Source organism: Lycorma delicatula, chromosome 7 (genome assembly GCF_047948215.1).
Source record: "Lycorma delicatula isolate Av1 chromosome 7, ASM4794821v1, whole genome shotgun sequence".
Lineage (NCBI taxonomy): Eukaryota > Metazoa > Arthropoda > Insecta > Hemiptera > Fulgoridae > Lycorma > Lycorma delicatula.
The window spans coordinates 146253504-146276402 of NC_134461.1; the positions used below are offsets into that span (position 1 = coordinate 146253504).

The following is a 22899-nucleotide window of genomic DNA, read 5'->3' on the forward strand; positions in this document are numbered from 1 at the left end:
AATATTTTTCTTTTAATTTAAATTTAGTGATTTATTAATAATTATTAACCTCTCATTGTAAAAAAAGTTTTACGATAAATAATAATTCAACAATAACTATAAAAAAATGAAAAAATATCAGCAGTTATTAATGAAATAAAATTTTATGCACTTTTCATTTAAAAAAAATTGTGTGTATGTAATTTAATATGCGTACAAATCATGTGGAGTCCTCATCAATTTTTATTCATTACATTTAAATTTGTACGTATCAAGTAGACCGATATTTAGAAAATTAAATATATTTAACTTATCCAAGTGTTTATGAATGAATAGTAATTTATCTTTTTTCTTAAAAAATTACAATATTCACCTCTTTCAAACCAGATAACAAAACTGTTTTCGTATAACTCAACAGAATAAATTCTTCTTGGCACAAGAAAGAGCATTGTTATACGTTCATTAAAAGAAACGTAACGTACTAGTACCAGTACTTTTCAATATACCAATATATATAATATCAATGACCAAGCAATCTGCAAAGATACAAAACACTTCATATTTCCAGACGCCGTCATGGTACAGGAGGGAAACGGCACCTCGATATCTTGCAGAAGTTGCAGGACACACTGAAAGAGTATTACTACAAAAACTCGTTAAATCCTAATTTTAACAAGACACAATGATGTGCGATTCACCTGAAGACTGAAAAACTCGCTGTATGTTTACTCGTTGTATATTTCGAAATTTGCAGCAGCTCACTAATCATTTCTGCTGTAATTTATATAATATATTATTTTTACAAATCAAAATAAAATCGGCCATCCTCAAAAAGAGACAGATTAATTTACAAATATATTTATTTTATATTTTCTTTTTTCTTGTATAGGTCCAAATTTTTTCTTTAAATTTTTCATTTTCATTTTTTTTTTATTTTCCTTTTACTGTTTAGAGTAAAACAATGACAGAGAAAGAGAGTAAGAATCAACGTAAAAATCAAGGATAGTGTATTTTTTTGTTTGGTATATATGTTATTTCAATGTTGCCAAATATGATGATACCTACAACTACATAACTATTTCCGTATTCAAAATTTGTATTCACTGATTTCCTGTCTTGAACGTCAAGTGTATTTTCTTTGTGATTTCGGAATAACTTTACAACTAAAATTACTGAATAACGTTCCTTCTCATCAATTATTTTTCTTTTGAACGTATTTATAAAATACCAAGTATAAAAAAATATCGTAAATAATCTTGATAAAATTCAATTAATAAAAAAGTAAAAGATTAATTTAACTTTTTTTATCGCCCCCAAGGCAACCGGTCCCCGCCGTTTAGACATAACTCGGATGCCTCAGCGTCCGTGGCAGCAGCCTGCCCTTCTAGCTTGGCCCGACCCAGAGGTCATTCACTGGCTCCCCCCTGGATACAAGGACGTCCCGACTCCCTCTTCCGGGCAGCCAAGACGCCCCTCCTCAGGAGGGCAACCGTCCCTGTTCCTACCCTTCAAGGATCCAAGCGTCGATTACGCATGCCCTAATTGGACCCTCTCACACCGCAAGGGTCCCCCATGCCTATATTAGAAGCACTCCGGCTCTCCCGCTTTGGCAAGCAGGATGTCCTAGGCAAGGGGGGCTTCCTACCAGGCCCTACACGTCGCCACGTTTTGGATGGTTCTTTTTTTAATCTTTTCTGCAACCCTAGCAGCAGACGCCTCCCACAAGAGGTCGTGGGCCAACCCACTCCTGTTCGAAGTGAGGTAGAGCACTTTCATGAAGTAGCTGTGGCCACACTGCAAACCGAACTCCCAAATCTTTGACCCCCTAGGCCACACTTCACACATTTAGCACTTCCTTGCAGGTAGCCCGAAAGCGGCCCTCTCCAATGCGGTTAAAATAGGACTTGCTCCGGTCCGGCCCTGAAGCATAACCTCTGATCCCAAGATGTTATTAATTAAAAAGATTTTTAAAAGTTAAAAAATAAAACGCAATTAATGATCATTATTAAGATAAAATCTACTTGATGTAAACCTAGTTTTTTTTTTAATATTAATATATTATATATTTTTTTTTTATTATATATAGTTTTTATTTATTATTTTTTTACATATTATAGTTTTTTTTAATGTATATATTTATACGAGTACTTTAGTATAATAAAATATAATAAAACGTCTATATAAATACAATCATTTTTTTAAATTTTGTGTTATAGAGATTAAACCTGTGTAAAAAAAAGTAATTAACTTTGTTAGACAAAAAATTGAATGCTAACTAATTATATATCTGATAGAAAATATAAAATGTAAATTTTTACATATTAAAATGTTGTTATATTGATATATTTTTCAATGCTATTATGTGTTGGTAGCATGTATTATACATTTAAAACAATTTTAGTAATTATTTTGAAAAACGTAAAGGAAATTAAAATTTTAAATAGCTTTTTCTTGGAATATTGTATATATATATATATATTTTTTTTTTCCCCCTCTCTAATAGTATTATAAGAGAGACATTGTTTTTTTTTTTTAAATTGATTGAACTTTGATATCTCTTTCTATCTATTATATTTAATATTCAGTTGTTTCTAACAGCTTTTAAATTAATATTAAAATATATGCAACTTTTCCAATAACTGTTTTCTCGTGTTATATATATATATATATATATATATAAAGGCAAATATCCCTTATATCTCTTGTAGTAATTTGTAGATTGGATTTTAATTATGTATGTATTCCTGAAAGCTATATAAAAATGCTCAGTTTTAATTTATTTTTCAACCTAACTGCATACGTTATTTGATATCAAAATGAAAATCATATTTGTTTTATTGATTTTGATTTTAACTAACGTTACAAAATGAAAGCTTTATGGATATATTTTGTGTTATTTTCCTTCTTTTTACGAGTTTTTGTATATATTTTATACGATACACACAAACACGAACATCCATTGTCTGTTAAGTTGATAAGTATGCAATAAATTGATAACAAAATCTTCTCTTCAAAAAAGATTTTGTACTTAAAAAAACATCAGAAATCGAAAAATTAAATTGAATTGTTTGAGAAACTGTGAATAATTTTTTTTTTTAAATATGGTAGGTATAAAACCATCCCAAAATTTAGTGTTATGTCATCTTCATACTAGCAAACAATTATAATGATTTAGAATTATTACACAAATTAGACGGACAGCTTAATTTTCGTAGCCGACAAAAACAAGTTACAAATATACAACGGTAAATGATTCTAACCGATGCCGGTAAATTCTAACCCCAGTGGTCATATACATTCATTCTTGCATATCACAAATTCCTCAAGTTTCACTGTCCTCAAGATGGAACCCTTCGAATAATCGATTACTAATCGGTACAATAAGTGATTGGATGGATGATTATTATGCAATACTGTTTTTGTGATCTGTTTATATAGATTTCCAATATGTCAGACTACCGCTCTTTACACCGATCACAATATTTGAAAGGAACTGACCAAGTAGAATTCATTAAATGCCAATCGATCACTACAGTTAATAATTCTGACCGATCGAAATATAGAAAATTGTGACCAAATTCAATATGTAACGCCTTCGACCAATCGGGATACTGAACTCTATTAACTCCTTATCTTGCTTAATCATAAGATTTCAGTTTTTATCAGTTATAAAGAATTATACAAATAATTAATGGGAGTAAAGCGATTTTTAAATCTAGCATATTACGGAATTATCCTGACCTATGTAATTTCCTGTAGGGTACATAGAAATATAGTACTCCTACAATTCATCAATTCAAAATACAATTTTGTAGTATTCAGATATCTAGTATGACTTAATTCATAATATAAATTAATTCATTAAAATATTTAACTGAGGATTTAGTATATTTTGATAGTTACATCGCAAAAATTTGCAAAAAATTAAACTATTAAATTCTATAAACTACAAGAAGATATACCCGTATTGTAGTTTATAAATTATATTGGTTTTACTGCAGGAAAACTAAAAGCAATTTTGTTCAATTGCGTCAACATATTTGTGCAAAATTTCCACCCTTTCTATTCAGTTCTCGAACGTAATTAGTTTTTAGGAAGTAGCGGAGTGCATTTTACGAATTTTTCGCTTACAAAATGAAATTTCGCTTTTTACCGTATCATCAATTATCACTACAGGAAGACAAAAATAATGATTTACAAATTCTTAAATTTTATTCTATTGAAGTTCGACGTATTTATGATTTTATGATATCTGGAGTTCTCAGATTGTTAGAAAGTAGGGAAAAAAGTTCTGTATTAAAAGATATATTAAAATACTGTAAACATATCGTTGTATAATCTTCCTTTTTCAATTTAATTAACTGAAGAAAAACACTTTATGTAGTTTGTGTTAGCTGCTTTGTATTTACAGCGAAAACAAAGGCGCTCACATACACACACACACGTGCGCGCACAACAACAACAGCAAAAAAAAACTGCGATATATGAAGGACTTTTCAGTTTTCTCTGTGTCGCAAATTGCACGAAATGTAAAGTTTTTGTTTTAGTTTTCAGCTTCAAAAACTTTTTGTCTACTAAACCTTTCTCTCTTTTTCTGTTTAGCCTGCGGAACCACCGTAAGGTATTACTTCAGAGAATGAATGAGGATGTTATGTATGTATGTATGTAAATAAAGTGTAGTCTTGCAGAATCTCAGGTCGACCATTCGGTGAGGTGTGTGGTAAATTGAAACCCAACCACCAAAGAACACCGGTATCCACGCTCTAGTATTCAATTCCGTATAAAAGTCTTTACTGGGATTTGAATCTTAAAACTCTTGACTTCAAAATCAGCTGATTTTCTATGACGAGTTCAACCGCTAGACAAATCCTGCGAGGTTTAATCTATAAAACCTGCATAAGACCTAACTATTTACTGCCGAAAGCATATTATCATTTTTTGCGAGTTAAAGAAATAATTTGCTTACTTTTAAGAAGGAAATATGTGTAAATTTCAAAAAAGTTATTTCAGTTATTTTTTATCTTGTTTATATACTTTATTTTAACTGATCTTTATTTATATTATTATACGTATGCGATGTCCGTACATATATTAATTTGCTTGGTATTTCTTCCGCCACCACACCATTTGATCGCCCTAAAGCATAACATTTAATATCTGTGCCACAAACGGAAACTGAGCCTCGAACAGTTTTGCCACCAGTATTCTAACATAGCTTCTATTGCTTACCTGACAGCGTGAGTGGACTAAGCGCGGTGCCATACACCACCGGCTTACGTGTCCCAATCGCTCACTTGTCATATATTTGCTAAAATGGGTAGGCGCACTACTAAAAATATACATGGCATCCATAAATGAAATTTATTTCTTCTAGGCAGCAATTCACTGCCACGCCTAGGTCGCTGAATGTCAGCAAGTACCCATCCACCATTTTACAGCACTTGGAGCAATAATAATCGGCTGGTGGTCAGCCTTACTCAGGGTTAGCTTCCCACGGCAATGCGGTATGAGTGTTTTCCTTAAGTAAACTACGGATGCCGGTTGAACAAAGCAACCACATCTAGAAACTCCCACAAATCTGAAAATGCGGCTCTGGCCACATTGATCGCCGCTTGTGAGTGGCCAATTTTCCGCTTGACCTCTAAATTCCAGGGTGGCCCGGACTCTCTCCCCCCTCCCAAAGAGCAGGGCAGTCAAACATCAGGTGTTCATTGACTTGACCTCCCGTTGTGCGTAGACGCACAAATCATCAGCTACCAGGTGGATACGAAACAGATATTGGTTCAAGTTAACGTGGTTGGTGAGCACCCGGGCACCCGTTGGCCTTAAAAAGGAGCTCGAAGCATATCATCCCCCAGATCCTGTATAAACTTATACACGGATCTTCCCTTAATCATGGTGCCCCATTCCAACTGCCATATTTCCATCGCGAGGCTTTGCAGTCTCTTCCGCAGGCGGTCCGTACATGTAGGATAATTTTGCAATAATAACCTATTTATCACCTAAAGTTGATATTTTGAAGCAATAAATTACGTTAATCATGTTTTATATGTATGCAGTGTCAAATTTAGTTGGCATTTCTTGAAGCCATAAACAGATATTAATCTTTATGCATAATAGCTACTATTGCAATGCTCAATTCAAATTTATACATTACGATTTTATTTTTATAATGAAATTATTAATTGAAATATCATGCCTAAAATACTTTTCTAGATATTCATAGTGATACCGTTTCGTGTCGTATAATAACCCGTGTGTTAGATATTTACATGTGAGAATGATAGTTATACATACTTAAAACTACACATGTGCGCGCGCGTGTGTTTTTATTTATTCAATTGGCTGTGTATCAAAAAAATAAATACATAAAAAAATAACCATATCAACAACGTTCGTGATCATGTCTACTAATTCACTTCAAAAATATCGAAATTTTGTTCATTTGTAATTGTGAAGTAATATGCGTAAACGAAATATCGTCCAACCACTATAAACTGTTTTAATCCTGTTAAATCAAAATCGAATAAACATTAAGCAGTCATATCGCCCAGTGATCCTAGCTTATTATACATTCCTAGCCCCGATACGCAACTCATCATAAAAATTAAATGTAGAAACTAATCGAATAAAATACTCGGATTTCCAACCATTTGAATATCATATTTTCCTTAACAAATCACCAGATGGATAAATTTCACCGTTCGACAAATCCCATATTTGCAATAATTTAAATCATCGCATTACGTAATACGAAAACCAATCGGTTCTGAACGGTGTTAACATCATCTACCGAGCAATAAAGAAGTGCATTTTATCAGTCGTATGCGTGTGTAATATATAACCATTGAGAGATTAGCAAATTTTCATTCAGTCACAGCGTAGAATTTTCATCATTGTTGCTAAATAAAAATGTTTCTTATTAGAATATATATTCTGTAACGATTGTTTTGTTAATATTTCTTTACGTCTTAAAAGTTTTATTTTTTCTAAATCAACTGTATGTCTGGTCTTTTTACTTCCTTGTACGAAGTAAAGTACGAGTTTCACTCCGTTCAGGCAACGCATTATTTTTGACAGCGCCGTCAGTGAAGTTGTGTTTTGGTTGTGTATTACGAAAATGGAGCATCGGAATTGTGTTAAACTTGGGGAATCCGAGAGTGTGACCTTTGAAAAGTTGAAACAGGCCTATGGGGAACATTGCTTTTCAAGAGCACAAGTTTTCCGCTGGCTAAATCATTTTTGGTAGGTCGAGAACACGTTGAGCATCAACCTTGCTCAGGGAGACCTTCAACTTCAAAATCTGACGAAAACGTTGAGCGTCTGAGGGTTATTGTGAAATCAGACCGTCGTTTAACAATAAGGATGATGAGTGAACAGTTAAATTTCAAAACTTTCACCGTACATAAAATTTTTACAGAAGATTAAGACATGCGAAAGTTTTGTGCGAAATTGGTGCCGAAAAACCTCACAACGGAACAGAAGGACAATCGATGAAACGTGTCCGTTGAGATCTTCTTGCGAGGATTGACAATGACAAAAAATTCTACAATCGTGAGATCACAGGTAATGAATCCTGTATATTTGATACGATCCTGAAACAAAGTGGCAAAGCGAAGAGTGACACACTTCGTCATCTCCTCGACCGAGAAAATGTCGAATGAGCAAATCAAAGATCAAAACCGTGCTGATTTGCTTTTTTGACAGTACGGGTATCGTGCATAAACAATTTTTTCCTCCAGAAGAAACTGTCAACCAAGTGTTTTACAAAGCTGTCCTTGAAAGGTCAGGAAAAGCGTAATTCGCGTGAGACCAGACATTGCAGACGAGTGGATGCTTCATCATGACAATGCCTCATGTCAGACGGTCATTTTCATCACGGAATTTTTGACCTCAAAAGGCATTCCTACGGTTCCTCAACTCCCCTGATTCCCCTCATTCACCTGATTCGAGTCGTTGTGACATTTTCCTTTTCACGAAATTGAAACGTGTCTTAAAAGTATTCATTTTGGAACTCTGGAAAGCATTAAAAAGACCAGTTAAAAGCCCTACCTGTTATAAAGCCTTCCATCGCTGCTACCAGGAGTTGGAATAACGACTCCGCCGGAGTATAGCTGTCCAAGAGAACTACTTTGAAGGGGATAATATTGTCGTTTGAAAAAAAAATAAAAACTTTGGTAAATAAAAAGTCAGTCTCATTACTTTTCTCACACACGTCGTATATTTGTAATGAAAAAAAAAAATGAGATATGAAAAATAAAAAAGTTAGTACTTCTCGGTTGTATGGACTGATGTAATTAGCGCTGATACTTTAGAGGCATTTTTACACGAAATTCGTGTCTTCTCGCCAGCTAAATAGGTAAAATATATATAGTTTAGTGTATGTTTGGAGTGTCGCTTTATATGGAAGTGAAACTTGGACAATCGAAGTATCTGAGAAGAAAAGATTAGAAGCTTTTGAAATGTGGTGCTATAGGAGAATGTTAAAAATCAGATGGGTGGATAAAGTGACAAATGAAGAGGTATTGCGGCAAATAGATGAAGAAAGAAGCATTTGGAAAAATATAGTTAAAAGAAGAGACAGACTTATAGGCCACATACTAAGGCATCCTGGAATAGTCGCTTTAATATTGGAAGGACAGGTAGAAGGAAAAAATTGTGTAGGCAGGCCACGTTTGGAGTGTGTAAAACAAATTGTAGGGGATGTAGGGTGTAGAGGGTATACTGAAATGAAACGACTAGCACTAGATAGGGAATGTTGGAGAGCTGCATCAAACCAGTCAAATGACTGAAGACAAAAAAAAAAAAAAAAATATATAATTTAAATATTTAAATTTAGTAAAACGAGGTTAGCAAGCGAAGCTGGGGTAGGTTATATTTGGGATATACTTGCGCATTCGTCATTATACAGAATAAGCGTAATCAAATCAAACACAACCTACGCTAGCTAATCTCTCATGGTTAACGTTAAAAATAAAAATTATATACAATAAGTTATACGTATATAAGTTTTATCGTGTCGAGTTGCGTAGAAAGGTTATGTAGGGGGTCCTGTATAACCGATAAGTACCAAAATGTTTAATGAGAATTCCATAAAGTGAAATTCTATTGTGATAAAACTGAGAGACAGACTACAAAAAAAAGAAAAAGTTTCAAATGATTAATAATTCTAATAGCAACGGAAATCGTGAACATAAAATTTGTATACTTGTCAATTCATATTCATGAAGTATTATTCATTCTCAAAAATAATAAATAAATACATAAAATAGAGAAATAACTAAAAGTTAGTCATTGAAGTTGATACTTCATGTAAATATATGTAAAATTTTTTACCAAACTACATAATAAAGAGCAGTAATCCAACAACAAAAAAAGAGTTAGAATAATAAAATATACATAAAGTAATAAAAAAGTGATCAAACACTGTTTAAATTTTCTACATATTATTACACTTTCCCAGTTAATAACGCATAAAAAGATAAACTTCCCTCTTATATTTTTTTATGAATAAAATTACAAAAATGACAGCTAGTTGACATTGAAAAATTGTTTTTAGAATCATGTTAAATTATTATTATCAGTTGATATCATGAAACAAATGATTATTTTTTATTTATTTTTATTTATTCACAGTTTGTTAAATTATCATCTGTCAATGGGTAGTGAATAAACATAATTATTAATTTACAAAAATATATATTACTTCCCTGTACAAAGTAAAGGAAGTATTGTGATCGCGATAAATTTCGGTTTTCAGATTTCAATGGAAATATCCATTTTGACTATCTCGAATTCCATTTTGACTAGTTTCGGCGTGACGTCTGGTACGTACGGATGTACGTATCTCGCATAAGTCAACAACGATTAGCCGTAGGATATTGAAATTTTTTATTTTGGACTGTTGTAACATCTAGTTGTGCAACCTCCCCTTTTGACTGCAATCGACTGAACCAAAAGTGTCCAAAAAAGCTAAAAATCCCCAAAAAATTAGATTCGGGACGTTTTCTTAACTGCAGTAATAAGCCCTCATTGATTGGTTTTCAACGATATATCTCATAAGTGGTATTTATATCGCTGGTTTAAGCGTTATAGCCAAATACAATTTTTATTAATGAAATATTTGGATCTTATAAGGAAAAGGAGGCACTTTGGTTCGAATCAGACTTCATCTCCTTTTTTTTTTTTAATTTAAATAAATTGATTTATTAATAATTATTAACCTCTGATTGAAAAAAAAAAACGTTTTACGATAAATAATAATTCAATAATAACAGTAAAAAAAAATATGATAAGTTATTAATGAAATAAAATGTTATATACTTTTAATTTAAAAAAATAAATGTGTGTATGTAATTTAACAGCCGTACAAAGAAGTCATGTGGTGTTTACATCAGATTTTTTTTAGTTTTTAACAAATTTTAAACTTGTTTCTGTTTTTAGACTAAAGTTTTCTTCTATTCTTTTTAATTCATCTTTGGTTTTCTACTAAAAGAACTACATCATCGGTGAATCGTAACATATTAGAATTTAAGATTATAAAATATTATATTTTAATTATGAAATATAATTTAAAATATAAAATATTAAAAATGTTTTCTTCTTTGGATAGTTGCTTCAATGACTAATTGCATTTTGTCAAATATTTACTCGTAGTCACAAGCAGTTTAAGTACCTAACCAGGAATATTGTATTAGATAGATATTAGATAATTTTATCGATAACTAGAAAGAATATTTCTAAAATATTGGAATTTTATTTTTAAAATATAGAAACTTGGAAAAGGATTTTTTTATTCCAGAACAACATTTTTAAAAATGAATAAAAATATAAAACCCTTTTAAAAATTATTAAAAATATTATTTATTTTTCTCTTAAAAGCAGTCAAATTACTGTATAATGGGATTAAGGAAAATAATTATCTTGGAAACTTTATAAAAATTAAAACCGGCAATTAAAAAAAAGTTATACAATTGTTTGATCCTGTTAACAAAGTTATAAAATATAAAGTATTATGAAATTTTGTAGAATAAATCTTTTAATTATAGTAAAAGATCTTTAACTGAATAATTATAATATATAAATCAAGTTTAATAATATTCAATAAAGAAAAATAATAAGAAGAAAAACGTTAACAAATACGTGACAGTACGTTAAATGAAGTATGGTTTTTTGTGGCATATAAAGAATACGAATAAAGCAAAAAAAAAAAGGAGAATCTTCTCTGATTTCAAATGCAAATCACGTTATTTCCGTTATCCAATAAAACGGATGGGACGAAATCGGAACTGCGGGTGACCCGACTTGTCTACGGTGAAGTTATTTAGTGCCTCTGATCTTCTGATCACCATGACAAAAAAAAACTTACTCTTCAATTCTAGAACATCTCTTATTCTAAACCTGAATTCACATCACAACCACATCTAACGCTATCTATCGGATTCTACTTTATTTTTTACGAGATTAATTTTTTTTTTTTTAAAGTCAGGCTAGATATTAGAGTACTTTTTTCTTTAAAAAAAAAAAAGTTAATAAAAAGGAAATTATTGTAACCGTATAAATTTTCTCCGACTTCAGTAACAACCTTTAAAATAATTTTCTATTGCGTAGGCCTAATTTTTATAAAAAAAATACGTGCGACAATAATTCTTTTCTTTGAATTACGTCTGTTATTTAAAAATAATACATTTTAAGAAGGCGATTGATTAAAAAGGATCTTATTTTAATATGCTTTTAAGAAATTGGAATAACGCTGTTTCTATGAAAATGTTCAAATAAAATAGACCGAATGGATCACAATATTTTGTACAATATTATTTATCATACAATATTTAACATGGATTGATTTTATAAAGAGGGGGTCGTAAAAATCGTTTATTAAAATATGTAAGAAAATATTACACTTAGAAGACAGAATTATTCAGGTATTCTGTATATATTTTAATGCAATTCGATTCTGATTATTTGAATTTCATTTAACCGGATATAACCCAAGATTTAAAAAAAGATTAACTACAGAAATTCATGTTTATTATTACGATTCCGATTGTGGTATTAATGTATTATAACAGAAAAAAATCGGTAAACGATACTTTTACAGTCGATCAAACCTGATAATGAGCTGGACTTAACACAATTACTAGCGGGTATATTTTAGTCATTATATGATAGGTTATCTCTAAAGTAAAGACCGTTTCATTGTAAAAAGATTTATTCTGAAAACATTATAATCTTTTTTTTTCTTATATAATCCCTGCATGAATTATACATTTACCGTAGCGATACACCAGCTTCAATATACCTTCGTCGTATTCTTCCGCCAATTCATTTAGCCACTGATTAACAGCATTTTTAACTTCATCGTCGTCGGTTAATTGCTTATCACTCAAAAATTCTTTCAATTTTCAAAACAAATATTAATCAGAAGCAGCTAAATCTGGACTTTATGGTGGCTGATCTAAATTTCTCATCCAAACGTTCTCTAAATCAAGTGTCGGACCCTCAACATGTGGACGTGCATTATCGTGCAGCAGGTTGACGTCGTAGGTAAGCCGCCCACGTCGCGGATTTTAAATGGCGCACCGTAACTTACGTAGGTTTTACAATAGGCTTCCGCATTTACAGTCGCTCCACGTGGCATGAAATCAATCATCAGTTTGCCAAACCGATCCCAAAAGACTGTGGCCATCAGTTTGCGTTCAAATTGCTGCGGCTTGACCTTTGTCGGTGTGGTTGCAATTGAGGACGACTCTATTCACATGACTAACATTTTCTCCTTAGTATGTAATAAGAAATCCATATTATATTGTTGATAACAATCGAATTAAGGAATTCATCACCTTGTTTTGTGTAGCGCATCAAAAATTCCAAAGCAGATCCCGTTCGGATTTTTTGTGACGTTCCGTTGTGTCGGGTGTGGCACCCGACATGCACAAAGTTTTCTGAACCTAATTGGTCATTAACAATGCGACCGATAACAGCTCTTAAAATACGAGTGAAAAGAAGGGCCATGTCAGAAATCGTTGAGCGACGATCTTTTCTGATTTCATCATCGACGCGTTTCAACAAGTCCACGGTGATTATCGAGGACTTCCCCGAACGTTCTTCATCGTGCACATTAATTCCGTTATTTATAAATCTTTCAAATTATTTTCTTTTATTCATTACATTATCACCGTACATAGCGACCAACTGCCTATGCATTTCAAACGGCTTAACGCTTTGATCGTTTAAAAAACGTATGACTCCACTTATTTCATATTCGGCGGCAATATCGATTTTCCTGTTCATTTTATAACATAATAACTCACACGTAATCAAAGATACTACAACGCGACAACTTACAGACGACAATGTAATGTGTACATTACTAGCTTGGCCATGATTTATACAGGTTCGTCACTCTTCAGGAGAGAAATTTCCCAGCGGTCTTTACTTTGCCTCGTACAAACAGTATGAAAAAAAAAACGAAAAAAATAATGAAAAATATAAGAAAATCTTTTTTATTTAATCTAATTATACGTTTTTATTAGAAACGTATTAAATCTGTGAATCCGTTTTTTTTTTTGTTTTTTTTAAGTAAATCAAGACCTCCTACTGATTTGTCAGTAGGAAAAATTTATTAAAATAGTTATAAAAATCGGTTTATAAGAGTGAAGTGAGATAATATTTATATTATATTTTATGCTGTTAAAAACAAAGTAATATTTTTTTCATTCTGACGTTTGAAGTAATGTACTTTAATCGTAAATTCTATTCTGTATCAATCTGTTAGTTTTACCTTACTTCTTACATCCTACATCCTCGGGCATTCTAATATTTGTTTTATCTTTTACTGGTTTTATACTCCATTCATTTTTCTGTGACTAAATTTAAGATTAGAAGGACTAACCCTAAGAAAAGAAGTACAAGATAAGAAGAAAAAAGATAAGATAAGAAGAAAAGTTTAAGATAAGAAGGACAAGTCCTTCTTTTAACTAAATTCTACTAGAAATTTCTCCCTTCTTCACTTTTAAATCACTTTTCCCTTCGTACTTCATTTACCCACATAATTTTTTTTTAACGTTCTTCAGTAACATTACATTAAAAACATCCTTTATTCTGGCTTCCTGTTTTTCACATTTGCTGGGTGAAGCACTTAGGAATAACTAATAATACTGTAACAGGAAAAATATTTCATTTGGATTTTTCTTAATTGGGAGGGTGCAGGTATTGACGTTGCTCCAGAAATCAGACCAGAGCAGAGAGAGATAGGATATGTTTTCATTAGAAGCTTATTAAATTTGTGAATTTTTTCTTTATTTTTGAGTAAATCAAGAGGAAATTCAGTAAATTGAATGTAGGACAAAATTGTCCTTGTTTCGATCAACACTTGTTTTGTTGGTATGAGGATGGTATTTCTGGTGATAATAGGTTGTGTAAATACACTTTTGGAAATGTCTGCCGAGGCACTTACAACGGTGGCATCCTGACAGAGGCCAGAATAATGACTGTGGGTGTAAGAGATGACCTCCGGTAAAGCCCATCAGGAACGGAGGGGTTTTTGTGGCGACCAGGATCTTATCCTACGGAGATAGGGATATCTAATTAATATTTAAGGTTGTCGATAATTAAAAAGATAAATGGCAACAGAGGAAAATGTTTTCTATAAACTCAAACTGCCTGGCGGTTCATATTACCACACATGGCATAGAAAATGACAGCTGTTGGAAAATAATTTCCAGTATTCCGCTTCCCCGGAACGCGGCCTAGCCCAATAAAATTTTAATTAATGAAATCTTTGGATCTTACAAGGGCCTTCCTCTTGTAAGATCCAAATGTCGGTTCGAATCCGACTTCATTTCCTTTTTTAGGTAGATTTCAGAAGACAGATACCTATTGTAATCGGTACCATGACTAAACTTCCTGAAAACTTCGAAATATCTTCGCGTTCCACATCACCCAGACTCCAAAGCCACCGTCACCTCAAAAGTTTACGTATATATTTCACTTTCTTGTCGAAATGATAGCTGCCGTAATTTTGAGCCAATTGCTTTCAAATTGTTTCCTAAAAAAAACTCCACCAAAATCTCGGTTGAGTTCGTTAATGGCCAAAATCGGACCATGGGGTTGGAAATGGTGTGGCTTTTTGAAAAAACAGAATATTGCTATAACAAGTAAGATATCGAATTCGTTTAAAGTTTCTACTATTATTTGGATAAGGGCCTAAAACTTTTTTCAGTAAACTTTTCTATATCACCAAACATTGGCTGAGAAGAAACTTTTGTATTAAGAAAATTATCTAATTCGTTTAAAATTCTTACTATTCTATGAATAAGGGCCTAAAACTTATATAAGTAATTTCTTTTTATATCACCAACCATTGGGCCAGGGAGTTGAAAAAATGGGGTTTTGAAGGCTAAAAAAAATCATATCTACCCTAATAGACATAGTATTGCTTAGGTTTAAAGTGTTCGTTAATCCTCTAAGCATTACCTAAAACTTTTTTTCTGAAGCAATTTTTGATGTGACCAACCCCTACGGCAAGCGATATCCAAAATATTGCTGGAATTGTAAGATGGGGCTTATCGTACACTAAATATGTGAAACTTTTTTCACATCCAACCATACTCGAATTGAGTAAATTTGAAGTTTTTCTCAAGGTGGAAATATTTTTTATCCCCTCATCAGCACTGGTGAAATCTTTTTTTTCAATTTTCTTTTTTTAATTTACTGCCAAAATTTAAAAAAAATATATTGATTTATTAATAATTAAACTAAATTAAATTAAACTTTGATTGTAAAAAAATTACAATAAATAATCATTTCATACAATAAAAAAAAAGTCTGAAGTTATTAGTTATTAGTTAAATAAAATTTTATGTACTTTTCACTTTAAAAAATAAAGAAATGAAGTCGGATTCCAACCGATTTACTTTCCCCTTGTAAGAGCTGAATATTTAATTAATTAAAATTTTATTTGGCTAACTCAAGAACTAGTGAAAATAAGTACCACTTATATCGTTGAAAAGCTCTCAAGGAGTGCTTATTACTGCAGTTAAGAAATGCAGTTATTACTGCACTTTTGGTCAAGTCGATTGCAATCAAAAGGGGAGGTGCACAATTAGATGTTACAACAGTCCTAAATAAAAAATTTGAACATTTTACGTCTAATCGTTTTTGAGTTATGCGAGATACATACACACATACGTACGTACAGATGTCACGGCAAAAATAGTCAAAATGGATTCAGGGATGGTCAAATGGAAATTTCCGTTGAAACCTGAAAATCGAATTTTTTCGGGATCACAATACTTACTTTACTTCGTACAAGGGTGTAAAAATCGAAATTTATAAACAATTATCTTAATTGGTCCCAAATTATTTTTATTGGTAACTGGTCCCTGGTTATTTTTAATTAACTGCTGTAACAATTCGATTTTGTAGATCTTGAATATTAGCAGGCTTAATTGGTAAAATTACTGAGATTTGTTGTTGCGGTTAACTCATCATCGCAAATCAGCTGATTTCAAAGCCAAAAGTTCTCAGGTTCAAATCCTAGCAAAGCCAAGAATAACCTAATACGGATTTGAATGCTAGATAGTGGATACAAGTGTTCTTTGGTGGTTGGGATTCAATTAACCACCACAAATTTCAGGAATGGTCGACCTGAGACTGTACATGACTACATTTCATTTACTTTCATACATATCATCCTCATTCATCCTCTGAAGTACCTTAGGGTAGTTACGGGGGTTAAAGAAAAAAAAAACAATAATCCTGAAGTAAAAGGTTACATTTATATTTGTTATTTATATCCTAATGTCAACATATTCCAAAGTAGAATTATAAAAGAGTCTTCCGGTCTAAATTAATAAAAAATATTACGAGTATTACATTCGCTATTTAAAAATTAAATTAGCTATTTAAAAAATAGAGATAAAATATTTCATTTAATCGAACGTAATAATATTAAAAATGTCTATCTTATAAAAACAAAATTTATTAAAAAAAAAAAGTGAATAATACACGTGCTATGACAGGCTTATAATAAAATATAATATGAAAAATCAATGCATCACTTTATATTTAAATGACTTGAAAACAATGACGTGGTATTTAATAATTAAAGGTCCGTTGTTTAATACGAGGTCATTGTTTTAAATGGATTTTTATTCGTATCAATAAAAGATCAGTAAAAATTAATAATAAATAATTTTTTTATTGTTACGTAAAATATCTATATATTATTATTTTTTTTATTGAATGAATTATCCAATTTTAAGGGGTTTTAAATAGGTAAACCCCCCCCCCAAATTACAAAATCGTTTTTTCATTATATTTTGCGATAATCTATATTGTTATGGGTGCCATGATTCGACTTCTGGAAAATTTTGACATACCTTCGCGTTTCACAACCCCCAGGCCCCAAAACCATCGTCAGTTCAAAAGTATATAATATATACGAATATATATTTCACTTTCTTGTGGTCACGATAATTGCCTAACTTTGCGCCAAACACTTTCAAATTTTTACTTAAAAATAACTCGTGTGAATATCTCGCTCTAGTTCGTTAACGGCCAAAATCAAAACATGGGAATGGAAATGGGGGATCTTTTTCGGAAAAACAATATATCGCTTATTAATTAAATAAAATATCGAATTTGTTGAAACTTCCTACTATTCTTTGGATAAGGTCCTAAAACTTATTTCAGTGAAGTTTTTCGTTATCACCAAACATTGGCCCAGTGGGTGGAAAAATGCGGGTTTGAAGATAAAAAAACATCATACCTTCCTTATTAGACACAGTATCGAATCGGTTTAAAGAGGTCGTTAGTCCGATAAACATTTCCTAAAACCTTTATGTGAAACAATTTTTGATATAACCAACCCTTAAGGCAAGGGATGACCAAAATATTGCTGGATTTGTAAGAAGATTGGCTTGTGGTATGCTAAATATGTGAATATTTTTTTCACATTCAACCATTGTCGTATTGAATAAATTTTAAGTTTTTCTTAATTTTAAAGTAGAAATTTTTTTATCCCCTTCTTAGCACCGGTGAAATCTACCTCCGCCTTTTGGCGTGCCGAAAAAATTTTTTTTTAACTTTTTTTTTTAATTTAAATGTATTGATTTATTAATAATTACCACTGATTAATTTAATAATTATGAAAAAAAATATAATAAAAAATATAAATATATAAAATTATATGTAATTTAATAGGCATGCAAGAAAGTCATCATTTGGGGTGCTCATCAGATTTTTTATTTCCTTCTTTAAAAGAAGAAATATTTATTTTATTTTTGAGTATCACTTTTAGTTTGGAAGAAATAAAAATCACTTGCTCATTTGATAAGTTAGTGAAATAGGAGTATAAAGTGTTTATAGTACTTAGTTATACGTGCTTATACGAGTATAAGTGAAAATATTTATCGTGGTTTTCTGTACTGCTTTGAAGTTTTAAACAGGTTTACTTTATTAAAGCGGTGTTAAAATTTCATTATATAATGATTGCGTAATCTGTGTAAATATAATAAAACGAAAGCATGTCCTTTGTATAGAGTGATTGTATTTTTTTCTAAAAATTATTTTAATTTTTCTTCTGAACGATTTTTATTCTTTGTAAATTACGTTGTAAAATATTAATGTAATGTACTATTTTTAAATATATGTCACCTGTTACATCTCTAGTTTTTTGCGGATCGAGATAAATTTATTTTTAATAAAATATGATTCCTGATTATTAATTATAAATGTACTTCCCTGTAATATTTTTAAATGTTTCCTAATTAATTTTTTTTTTGTTTCCTTGTACATTACAAAAATTTGAACGTATTACAAATAAGCAATCTGCTCACCTTTTATCTGCAATACCTCCGACTGTAATTTTTATAGATAATTTTTTGCAGTAAATAAAAAAAAGTGTAATATAATTATTATTGTTATTATTATGTAGATAATGTTAGGTAAGTTAACTTAATACACCTTTAAGCGTAATTCAAGTTTAATTATTGCTATTAATAATAATCCTAATGCGATAAAATGCTCATTACATAATAAATTATTTATGAATAACGCGTCTGGATTCAGTGAGATTACATTATTTGAACAAGATAATCCAGCATTACGTTCATCCAGTTGGTTTATATTAGTCAAAATTTATTTGGTTTTAATATTGTTATTAGGTTTTACTAGGAAAAGTCGATTCATTTCTTGCGTTTATAATGTATTACCAGAATTTTTTAAAAGCTGTCTTCTATTGCAACTTATCTTGTATCTTTTTCAGCGGCTTTAAAATAAATTTTATTTTACCCAACGACGAATTTCTAGAAAATTTCTGAAATTTAATTCCCTAATGATGATTTGGTTTGAAAATCGTTATTTTCACTTTAATTATATTAATTTATTTGTAATATTTTGTATTGGAGTAGACGGTTTACATTTTTTTATTCATTTTTAAATTAGTTTAACTAACGTAAACCATTTAAATTCTGTAAAGGATAACTACAATAGACCAATAAAAATAATTTTAATTGTAGTATTAATCATTTGATTTTAATATTTTTCTAAAATTAAAATTTTTTTTTTGTATTTTTTTGTCTTCACTCATTTGACTGGTTTGATGCAGCTCTCCAAGATTCCCTATCTAGTGCTAGTCGTTTCATTTCGGTATACCCGCTACATCCCACATCCCTAACAATTTGTTTTACATATTCCAAACGTTGTCTGCCTACACAATTTTTTCCTTCTACCTGACCCTCTAATATAAAAGCAACAATTCCAGGACGCCTTAATATGTGGCCTAAAGTCTGTTTCCTCTTTTAACTATATTTTTCCAAATGCTTCTTTCTTCATCGATTTGCCGCAACTCCTCTTGATTTTTCAGTTTATCGACCCACCTGATTTTTAACATTCTCCTACAGCACCACATTTCAAAACCTTCTAATCTTCTCTTCTCAGGTACTCCGTTGGTCCAAGTTTCACTTCCATATAAACTTTCAAAAATCTTTTCCTGATATTTAAATTAATTTTTGATGTAAACAAATTATATTTCTGACAGAAATCTCGTTTCGCCTGTGCTATTCGGCATTTTATATCGCTCCTGCTTCGTCTATCTTTAGTAAATCTACTTCCAAAAATAACAAAATTCTTCCACCTCTATAATCTTTTCTCTTCCTATTTTCACATTCAGTGGTCCATCTTCATTATTTCTACTACATTTCATTACTTTAGTTTTGTTCTTATTTTCATGCGCTATTTCTTGCGTAGGACTTCATCCATGCCGTTCATTGTTTCTTCTAAATCCTTTTTACTCTCAGCAAGAATTACTATATCATCAGCAAATCATAGCATCTTTATCTTTTCACCTTGTACTGTTACTCCGGATCTAAATAGTTCTTTAACATCATTAATTGCTAGTTCTATGTAAAGATTAAAAAGTAACGGGAATAGGGAACATCCTTATCGGACTCCCTTTCTTATTACGGCTTCTTTCTTATGTTCTTCCATTATTACGTCCACTATTAAGTCTGACGGAACTTCCCCTTTTTCATAAATATTACACATCAGTTTATATAGTCTATCAATCGCTTCCTCACCTGCACTGCGCAATAATTCTACAGGTATTTTGTCTATTCCAGGAGCCTTTCTGCCATTCAAATCTTTTAATGCTCTCTTAAATTCACATCTCAGTTTTGTTTCTCCTCTTTCATCCTCTTCGCCTTCCTCTTCTTCATCTATAACACCATTTTCTAATTCATTTCCTCCTTATAACCCTTCAATATATTTCACCCGCCTATCGGCTTTGCCCTTCGTATTATAAATCGGTGTACCATCTTTGTTTAATATATTATTAGATTTAACTTAAGGAAAATAATTACACAGATAAAATATATTCTAACACTAAGGAACTTTTTATGGAATTTTTCCTAAAATTATGTTTCAAAAAAAAATAGGGGAAATTGTTTATACATACGTACGTATATGTGTTGGCATGTTTAAATTTAAATAACTTTTGAGTGGATAAATACATTTTGATGAAATTTTGTACAGAAACTCGTATATATGAAGCAATTTTTTGATAAAACTATGAGGTAAATATCTCTAGGGAGTGATCTTGATAGTTTTTGGGGTGAATTTTCTTAAAAGTTTGCTAACATAACCCCACTTTATATAAAACTCAGTACATGCGTGAATCTTACCATTTTTAAACAAAATTTTTCCTCAAAATTCCCTCTTCCTCAAAAATGTTGAAAAAATCTATCTTTTTATTTATTGCATATTTTTAACCAATTTTTTTTAATGTCTTCCTAGATGTAGTTGTAGTGCAAAAGGCCCCCCAAAAAAATACTTCATGGGAAATGTTGTGGGTGGGAAAGCAATCACGGTTTTAATTTTTTAATCATTTTTCACTTATTATTTTTCCAATATTTACGAATAAATAATAATCAATGCTAGGAAAAATACAACAAGTTTGTTATTAGATTTTTTTATCCGTTGACGAATTTCTAAAGTTTCAGAAATTTGATTATCTAATAACCGGTTTGTTTCGAGATTTTTTGCTTTTTCTCTAATAATTTTAATTTGTATTCATTTATTTGTGTTATGTGTAGTATTAGTCCACCGGGATAATCTAGGGGTTTAACTCATCACCGCAAAACAGCTGATTTCTCTTAGGTTCAAATCCTTGCAAAAATTAATTGTTTTAATGCGGATTTGAATAGTAACCAATGGATAACGTTGTACTTTGGGGTGGTTGGGATTCAATTAACCACATGTCTCAGTAATGGTCGACCTGAATCTGTACAAGTTTACACCCCATTTACATATCATACATATCATTCTCATCTCATTGGGCCTTGAGGGGGGAGGGGGTCGCTTATTGTTTATTAGATGAACAGATTGCAACGTACACATTAGGAAAATAAATGAATAAATAGTATTTTGTACTTGAAATGACTGTTTAAATTTTATTCATTTTTAAATTAATTACCAACTTAAAGTGTTTAAATTCTGTAATGTCAACTACAGTCCACAAATTAAAATTAAAATTAATTTTAATTGTAATTGTAATATTATCCATTTGATTTTTATTGTTTTCGTAAACTCTAGATTTCGGATTTTAAATGAAATTGACGCGAAAAAATTAAAGGATTAAAATTATACCCTTATATTTAGAGATTTTTACGATTTTTTTCTGAAATATGTTTTTCCTTATATTACATCATTTCATATATACTTTTCTGTTTAATAAACAGTTTTCAATTATTAAATTTTAATTGGTAGAAAAATCACATATAAATATATCAGAAGAATGTGGTGAATAACACTAGGGTTAGATTATATTCTTCTAAGCTGTAGCCGTAGATACCGGTATTCTTTGGTGGTTGGGTTTCAATTAATTACACACCTTATTAGTTACACATAAATGGTCGAAATGAGACTGTACTAGACTACACTTCATTTACACTCATACATATCATCCTCATTCATCCTCTGAATTATTATCTGAAAGGTAATTACCGGAGGCTAAACCAGAAAAAAGAAAAAGCTGTAGCCGCGTTGTGCCGGCCTCCGTTGTGCGAGTAATAGCGTTTCGGCCTTTCATCCAGAGGTCCCGGGTTCGAATCCCGGTCAGGTATGGCATTTTCACACACGTACGTATCATTCATCTAATCTTCTGAAGCAGTACCTAACGGTGAACCTGGAGGTTAAGCAAAAAAGACAAAGAAAAAACAAAAAATCCGTCGTGTTAAATCACAGTAAAAAAAAATGTTTTAAGTTTAATATTAGATGGTTAATAGCCAGTTCCTTTCTTATTTTACTTTATAGAGTTATATAGTACTAATTAATATTTTATTTCTTAGTCGGATATAAAAATATTAAATACGTATACAGAATTAATATACATTTAAATTTTTGCTCTGTTTGATTCTTGTA

General features: G+C 31.1%; 1 protein-coding gene across 1 annotated transcript in view; it reads left to right on the forward strand.

Annotated features, from left to right (window-relative positions):
- The first annotated feature begins 502 nt into the window (after positions 1 to 502).
- Positions 503 to 22899, forward strand: part of Tomosyn (syntaxin-binding protein tomosyn) — a 769959-nt gene continuing 747562 nt past the window's right edge. Inside the window, exon 1 of the mRNA XM_075372103.1 lies at positions 503 to 616. Within this exon, the coding sequence (XP_075228218.1) occupies positions 503 to 616 (114 nt within the window). The remainder of the gene's footprint in view (positions 617 to 22899) is intronic.